Here is an 8,738-nt window from a genome sequence, read left to right as displayed (position 1 = left end):
CCGCATGGTCCGGCCTCCCAGTCACACTCGCGAGCAGATGCCTGGCTGGCATTTGCTTCCCCTGGCCTCACGTCCCTAACGTTCACACTCTGGGGAAGCAGATGCCTGATGGGCATCGCCAGGTTACACAGATGCCCAGCCAGCATCGCCAGGGGAAGAAGATGCTGGACACCTCTGGAGGACTTTTATTCTCCCTGACAATTCCACCCTGAGTGTGGCTCGGGGTTATTGCTTTTGGTACTGAATGTTCACCCCGAGCCACACTCGTGGTTACCACCAGGGAGGTTAAAGCAATCTATAGTAGTTGCTGAAAGTACTTCCTGTGGGAGCCTATTCCACATTTTACAGACCTTACAGTGAAGAATCCCTTCCTTATCCAGGGCTTAAACTTCTTTTCCTCCAGATGCAAAGATTCCCCTTTTGTTCTTTGTAAGGATCTCAAAGTGAATAATTGGGAAGAGAGTTCTCTATATGGACCATTTATATAGGGATGATCATATCCCACTTTAAACGTCTCTACTCAAGGGAGAATACGGTAGATTCAGTTCAGTTAATCTCTCCTCATAGCTGTGGTCCTCCATTCCTTTTATTAGTTTAGTTGCTCTTCCCTGCACTCACTCCAATTCCACAATGTTCTTTTTGAGAACTGGTGCCCAAAACTTGACTGCATATCCCAGATGTGGTCTGAACCATGCTACCAATATGCTAACAGCATACTATCAACTTGGCTGCCGAATGTCACTTAAAATTAATTTCTTACATTCCCATCTGGATTTCTTCCCACAAAATTTGGGTGATGTGAGTGATGAACAAGGGGAGAGGTTCCACTAGGACATTTCTGTTATGGAAACAAGATATCAAGGACGGTGCAACCCCAACATGATGGCTTCTGCAACAGGAGACAGCGGAGAGCCACAAATGCAAAATGAGCCTGAAACACTTCTTAAGTGTACATGTGTGTTGAACAAGGTTTTGTTGCAACCTAAAACTACGTTTTTGTAATGTCATGGAACTTATAGGCAAAAGTTAGTTGTGTATAGAGATTACATAGTAACTGCGGAACGAGAATGTAGCTAATCACGTCTATATACCTAATTAACTTTAAGATCATAATGTCCTAGGCAGACTCAGACTTCAGATTTGGATTTAGCACAGTTGATTTAGTATAGGACACATGTATTAGACCAAGTAGCAAACACAGAAATTGTATTTTTAATCAGAAAATCTGTATCATTTATAATGATGTTAAACGGAAAAAGGTCCCAACACTGAAGCCTGGGGTACACCACTAATAACCTTAGACCATTCAGAGTATACTTAAATCATTATTCACTACTCTCTGAATGCAGTCTATAAGCCAGTTATCCATTCATTTAAAGATTCATTTAAAATAACTGAGCTCAGCTCTTTGAGGAGAGGTGGATGTATCTATCGGGTCCTGGTACTTTGTCAACCTTAATTTTACCCAACTGTTTCTTAGTTATATCAATTTTGAGCCATTGTGTCTCATGTAAGGCTGTGACATTGCTATTATGAATTTGGACTTGAACTCTGCCATTTTCCTTTGTGTACACAGAGCTAAAAAAAAGTGTTCAGTAAATCCACCTTTTTTTTTATACCCAGTTACCAACCCAGAGACATCCTTTAAGGAGCCTACATGCTCAGATCTGATCTTTTTGTTATGGATATATTTTAAAAAAATTGGGGGGGGGGGGGGGTTGCCTTACTTTTACTTTTCCTTGCAATCTGTCTTTTATTGTGAGATTTTGCACATTTTATCTCCTTTTTACATATTTTGGTATAATCTTTATAGTTTAAAAATGATGAAGGTATTCCTTCATTTTTATAATTTTGGAATGCCCTTTTCTTGTTCTTTATGGCTTTTTTTAACATCAGTTTTGAACCACATAGGTTTTCATTTCAGTCTCCTAAACCTATTACCCTTACCCATTGGAGTATATTTTTCAGTGTGCTTGTGTAGCACAGACTTGAAATATTCCCATTTCTGTTGTGTTCTTTATAAAAAGTTCATATATGCTGCAGACGGATCGGACAGGTCGGACCAGTGAAAAACTACAAGAATTTTTTGGTAATGGGTCTAAAAGGTTATATGCACCGTATAGTAAAAAAGTGTAACCAATCTTTAACTGAATAATGAGAATTTTTAAATGTCAAAGCGGTACAATTAAAAATACTTATTATTTAAAATTTCCCACCTGGTCCCGCCCCCCAGCCGCACGCTCGCATGGCAGGGCCAGCATCTGCGTCTCCTGGCCTTGTGTCCCTAATGTTCACACGCTGGGGAAGCAGATGCCGGATGGGCATCGCCAGGGCGGGCATCGGCAGGGGAAGCAGATGCTGGACACTGCTGGAGTGGCATGTGGGGACCAGGGAAGCTTTTATACTCCTTAGCAATTACACCCCTCGGGCTTGGGGTTACTGCTTTTGATACTGAAAATTAACCCCGAGCCACACTTGGTAATACCGCAAGGGAAGTTAATTTGAAGAAATGTAGTCCAAAGCAAAATCAGGAAATTGTTTTACAAAAACATATCACAGACTTGGACAATTAAAACTCAAATTAGGATAAAAAGTTGAATAAGTTAAAGACAACTCCCAATAGTTTCATGCTAGTTAGTTCATCATAATTGTCTATATATCTTGGTACAAATAGATCCATACACTAAAACAGGAAAGAAGTGCTTTAAAAATATTGAAACAACCACAAAGCAAGAGAGCACAGATCTTGGGCATTAGGGTACAACTGTTTAATGTTAAAATCACAGGTGTATACGGTGGACATATACAGTAGATGACCCTAGTCTTGGGGTATCTGGTGCAAGGGCCTGCAGCAGACCCAGTGAAAGTAAACAACCTCCTTAGAATCCTGGAATTGAAAAAAAAAGTGACAGCTTGGGCCTGATTTATGAAAGCTCTCAAAGGCTGGGGAGAATACACTTTCAGAAGTGAAGCTTGGTGGTCCAGAAAACATGGAATGGATTTAAAAAATAATTCGCTATTTGTTAGCAAATGTTTTGAATCCTGGACCAGATCCATTCCAGGTTTGCTGGATCACCCTGCTTCACTTTTGAAAGTGTATTCTCTTCAGCCTTGGAGAGCTTTCATAAATCAGGGCCCTTATCCGTGTCTTGGGCATGATCCATGAACAACCCCAGCAGAAGCATACATTTTGCCATGTGACTCAATAGTCTCACATACTTTGTGTGAGTGATTATTAATCCATAGCATTTCAGATGTCTTTACTGTCACACCTGAATGGTTACAAGTATATTTTATGCAGTGTTAGAATTATTGATCACTGTGGGTTTAATAAAACATGAATACTGTAAATTACGTGCACTGCTAAGATCAGTATTGTTTGCAAATTCAAGGCAAAAAGCCTCATATTCTATATTCTATCTATTCTATATTCAGATCACAGCAATGCAGGTCTTAACTGGGAAAATAGGGAAAACTGATTTTTGCCTAGTTATCAATGCTTCGGGACTGTGTTGACCAAAGCAGCCCAGCACACGTGGGGTGAACCGTGTTAAAACAGGAACAAAAAGTCTTGCAGTTTGGTTAGCCAAGTGAAGCATTGAAGTGGTGACCAGGAAGCCAAGTTTAATTCTTTCTGGCCAGGCTACAGAATCCAAAACAGTTCCAGCTTCCTATCATAGCCAAATTTTCACTGGAGCCTTTTTTGTTTTGTATTATTGTATAATTTTGGAGTCTCTATTAGTGTGTTAATATAGGTATCATGGCATTGGTTTGGTAAAAAGTTAGCAGACTGATATTATTGCATTATTCTTGTACCATATCATTATCCTGGCTCCAGAAAAATGACACCACTCTGTTTCCCTGTATCATGTATACTTAGTGATGCAAAAATAATACAAATGTCTTTAGACAAATGTCCATTTATTAGGATTGTGTACTGTTTTGAAAGTAAAATAGGAAAGAAAGATTCAGGCTTTTGTAAGACTCTTCACACCATTATTTCTTCTTCATTTCTTTAGCGAGACATCATTCGTACAAACTCTACAAGACAAAGGATCACTTTAATGTCATATAGAAAAAAAGCACTGGAAGGTAATATCATAAAGAAAAATATTTAGGCAAAATCACAGTATCTTTTTTTTTTTGTTTTTTTATGTTAATTTATGTATTTTTCAATATGTTTCCTCAGCATTAGTCGGAAGTGATGAAGTTGAACTTTTTAGCTTTACACAGTCCCTAGAATCAATCATTTTAACTTTAGGATGATAATTTCATGCAAATCAGTGAGCCCTACACAGGTATGAAATGACCCCAAAGAAAACGTTCTACATGATTTTAAGTTAAGCATGAATGTGAGACACCATTGTGCACCTTAAGGTGTTTGTTCCATGTGTCCTCTCACCTCACCATTGCCTTAACCTACAAAAATACTTCTGGGTATGGAACACATGTGATCTCCCTCCAAGTTTCCTGACAACTCAAAACTTGGTTTCTGATTGATCAGCTGCCAGTCCCGATAACTGCTTACACTGTTGGAGTTAACTCTATTTCTTGTAATTGAACATTTACTAGTGATTTTGCAGGGTCTGGTGATACAGTGGAGTAGAAAGGGATAGGTGTGCGCTGGGACTTTACAATGCTGGTATTTCAGACTCTGCCTTAGCTCTTAGCATTTAAAGAATTGTATTATCATTTGTAGTCTACTGTAAAAACAATTGTAGAAATCTGATTGGATGCTGTGGATAACACAAACACTTATTCTTTCAGACTCCTGAAGAAACAAAGCTTAAGAAATAAAGTTTTTATTTAATGTACCTTCAAAATCTACAAGCCCATCCCCATTTACATCCACATCTCTCAGGATCTCATCAACTTCTCGAGGACCAAGTTGTTGACCCAAGAGTTTTTTCATGGCTTCTCGCAGTTCTCGTGTACTGATCCGCCCATCACCATTTGAGTCAAACTAAAAGTGTGTGGAAAAAAAAATAGAAGAGAAAGAATAATATGGTAAAGGACTTTATAGTGTGTAGGGTTCCTATAATAAGTCAGGTTGAAAAAAGTCCATTAAGTTTAACCACATGGAAATAAACAATCTCCAGATATAAAACCCCATATAAATAGACTCCATAAAACCCTATGAACATAGTTGTTCCAGAAGAAGGCAAAAAAAAAAAACCCTGGTACAATTTGCTCCAACAGGGGAAAAAAATTCCCTCTTAATTCCAAAAAGCAATCAGATGTTTTCTGGATCAACGGTCACTGTTATCTTTATTTTAAAGTTTTAATACCCAGTTATATTGTGTGCTTCTATAATAATCTAAAGTAGTTTCTGAAAATACTTCCTGAGGAAGCCTATTCCACATTTTCACAGATCTTACAGTGAAGAATCCCTCCCTTATCCGGAGCTTAAATTTCTTTTCCTCCAGATGCAAAGAGAGCTCTCTTGTTCTTTGTAACAATCCTAAAGTTAATAGTTGGGAAGAAAGTTCTCTATATGGACCATTTATATATTTATATTGGGTGATCATAAAGGAAAAATAGATTCAGTTCAGCTAATCTCTCCTCATAGCTGAGCTACTATATTCCTTTTATTAGTTTAGTTGCCTTTCTCTGCACTCTTTTTTTAAGCCTGTTGACCCTAACTTACATATTAACCATCTTTGGGGTACTGTGTCCAATGCTTTAGCAAAGTCCAAGTATACCATATCAACTGCTACTCTACGGTCTTTCTTGAGTCCATGCTGACACTTATAATATTATTTTTTAGCAGAAACTCCTCCATGTGGTTCTTTATTAAACTCTTTCGGACATTTCCAACTATGGATGTTAAACTTACTTGTAGTTACTTGGTAATGACTTTGCATCCATTTTGAAGATAGGAACCACATTGGCCTTACGCTAATCCATTGGTACCATGCCACTGGTTAAAGAGTTTCTAAAAATTATAAACAATGGATTTAAATTTACCAAGCTCAGCTCTTTGAGGACATGTGGATGTAATCAGGTCCTGGTGCTTTGTCAACCTTAATTTTCCCCAGATGTTTCTCAATCATATCATTTAGGGGAGTGACATTGCTATTAGCAATTTGTACTTCAGCTCTTCCATTTTTCTTTGTGTACACAGAGCTAAAAAAAGTGTTGAGTAAATCCGCCTTTTCTTTATCGCCAGTTACCAACCCAGAGACATCCTTTAACCCCCCTAGCATTCTAATTCTGTCCGTATTTCCACGCAAAAAGCGTTAAATTTTTTTGCATGAAATTTATTTTACATTGTAGCCCTATAATTCTTAGGTATAACTCACTGAAATATGTCCAATATTTATTACATTTATTAATAAACTTTAAATAAAAAAACACAAAATCTTTAAAAAAAAAAAAATTGTGAAATGTAATATAACTGTTTAGTAGCATGTTTATTATATATATAATTATATATATTATATAAAGATTTCTTTGCATTGGACAGCTATTTTGTATTGAATCCAATACAAAATTATTTGAATTTCCCATCGCTCCTCCCACCAGCACCAATGCATGCACCAACATCACCGGTAAACCCCAGAGATCGCCTCTGCAGTCGCTGGCTGAAGATCGAAGACGTGTCCCGAGGACCTGCAGGGACCAGCAGGATGCTGGGGGACGCCAACAGAACAAGGTAAGTGTTTTTTAAAGTTTTTAGCGACCCCGAGTGTCCCAGGAATAGCACTTTTTGCATGGTAAATCCACCCCTAGTCACACTCGGGAATACCGCTAGCGGGGTTAACTGACCAACATGCTCTGATCATATCTTTTTGCTATTAATATATATTTAAAAGAATTTGGGGGGTTGCCTTATTTTGCTTTGTAATCTGTCTTTCATTTTGAAGTTTGCACCTTTTATCTTTATCTCTTTTATACATATTTTGTTATATTCTTTATAGTTTATAAATGATTGAGTGATCCTTCATTTTTAAATTTTTGGAATGCCCTATCCTTATTTTTTTATGGCTTTTTTAACATTTGCTGTGAGCCACATTGGGGTTTAATTTTAGTCTCTTAAACCAATTACCTATTGGAATATATTTTTCAGTGTGTTTGTGTAGAACAGATTTGATACATTCCCATTTCTGTTCTGTGTTCTTTGAGGACGATATTCGCTCCAAGTCCAAGTCACAGAGAGCTGCCCTTGATAATAGTAAATTCGCTCTCTTAGGATTGAATGTTTTTATATTTCCTGTTTTTGCTTCCTGTTTAAATTAAATGAAATCATATTATGGTCACTGCTACCCAGATTCTCTTTTATATGCACATTAGTCATAAGCTTTGCATTGTGAGAAAAAAAATAGGTCCAACAGAGTATCATTTCTAGTTGGGGCTTCTATAAACTTTACCATAATATTATCTTGTATTAAATTCCTAAATTTCCCCTTTTGCTGTACCTGTATTGCCTTTGCTCCAGTCAATGTCAGGGTAGTTAACATATCCCATTATTAAAGCCTTTGCAGCTTTTTCTATCTGTGCTAGTAGTTGATTCTCTATTTCTTCCTTAGCATTGGGGGGCCTTTAGCAGACTCCATCATTATTTGTGTGTTATTCAACCCCACATCAACTCCACCCATAATGTCTCAACCTCATCACTTGCTCCATCAACAATCCATCAACAACTCTGTCTTTATGAAAGCAAGTATAACCAGGAATATTGACAGCCCAGTCATATGAAGATACACCACAATACATTATGTAAGAGAATTGGTCAGATTACAATTGTATTGTATATCTAGGGAAAGTTGCAGTTACTGCCTGCTTTTCATTCTCGGTGAATTATTGCTGTTTTTCTTAGACAGCCAGTATTGCAAATACCCAAAATAATTGTGGCTAGTTAAAAGCAAATTTGAACTATTTACCAGCTAAGATTTCTTTGTGGACATTTTTTAGTATAGTAATCCACAGCAACCTAGCAGAGTTAATCCTGATTTGTTTCTATAGGTCATTTCACTGGAAGAATAAGGAATAAGAACTTGCTTGGTAGAACAAGCTTCATTGTAAATGCTGGGTTTTCAACTACTAAAACTTCTCCCATGCACACAATCCAGAATGAAATGCAATTTACAAACCTCAGTATTCTACATAAAGGTATGCATGACTTGTGCACTGAACAAGTGGAGTTCCTAGTCTAGTGTAGCTTAGTAAAATTTAATGCCGACACACGCATCTACCATCTTGTGCCTCCTTATAATGTTTTAGGTTAGATATCCTCCCTCAGTGACACCCTCATTTTAGTTTCATATAACAGTTCATAGACATGCACTAAGATGGGAGAAACAAAGTGCATTCACTGGCCCGTGATGGTAAGCAGGCACTTTTCAGTTACCAGCGGCTGTTTTTGGGTGGTTACTGCACAATACAGGGGTCAACAGTTTTTTCCCATCCACCTTAAAAAAAATTCTGGGGAGAATACAGTATATGTATTGAGCATACCTCTCGAAAAGCATCTCTTAGCTCCTTTACTCCAATCATATCGGCTGTCTCTGCTAGAAGTTTAGGCCCCATTAGCTCTACAAAGTCCTCAAAGTCAACTTTACCCCCTGCTGAGAGCAGAAGAACAATTAGTGGACATTTAGTGGTAATGACACTGGTCAACAAACATTTTCTTGCCAAACAGATTAAAGTCTTTTTATGTTATGTTTGATGTACATATTCTAAATATGGTATTGGTTTTGCTAGATTGGCTCTAGTTTTTGAAATAATGATCTCAATAA

At 37.6% G+C, this 8,738-nt stretch overlaps 1 protein-coding gene across 3 annotated transcripts in view; it reads right to left on the bottom strand.

Annotated features, from left to right (window-relative positions):
• Window positions 1-3,152: 3,152 nt before the first annotated feature.
• Window positions 3,153-8,738, bottom strand: part of LOC140339590 (calcium-binding protein 2-like) — a 41,252-nt gene continuing 35,666 nt past the window's right edge. For 2 of the 3 annotated variants that reach the window (XM_072424354.1, XM_072424356.1), the window contains 3 exons: window positions 8,458-8,567; window positions 4,816-4,963; window positions 3,153-4,041 (listed from right to left, as the gene is read on the bottom strand). In XM_072424354.1, the coding sequence (XP_072280455.1) occupies window positions 4,016-4,041; window positions 4,816-4,963; window positions 8,458-8,567 (284 nt within the window). In that variant the 3' untranslated portion in view covers window positions 3,153-4,015. The remainder of the gene's footprint in view (window positions 4,042-4,815; window positions 4,964-8,457; window positions 8,568-8,738) is intronic. The other variant, XM_072424355.1, reaches the window with a different exon arrangement.

This window comes from Pyxicephalus adspersus, chromosome 10, assembly GCF_032062135.1.
Source record: "Pyxicephalus adspersus chromosome 10, UCB_Pads_2.0, whole genome shotgun sequence".
Classification (NCBI taxonomy): domain Eukaryota; kingdom Metazoa; phylum Chordata; class Amphibia; order Anura; family Pyxicephalidae; genus Pyxicephalus; species Pyxicephalus adspersus.
Note: the sequence above shows the minus strand (reverse complement) of the source record. Positions and strands in the feature narration are given on the sequence as shown.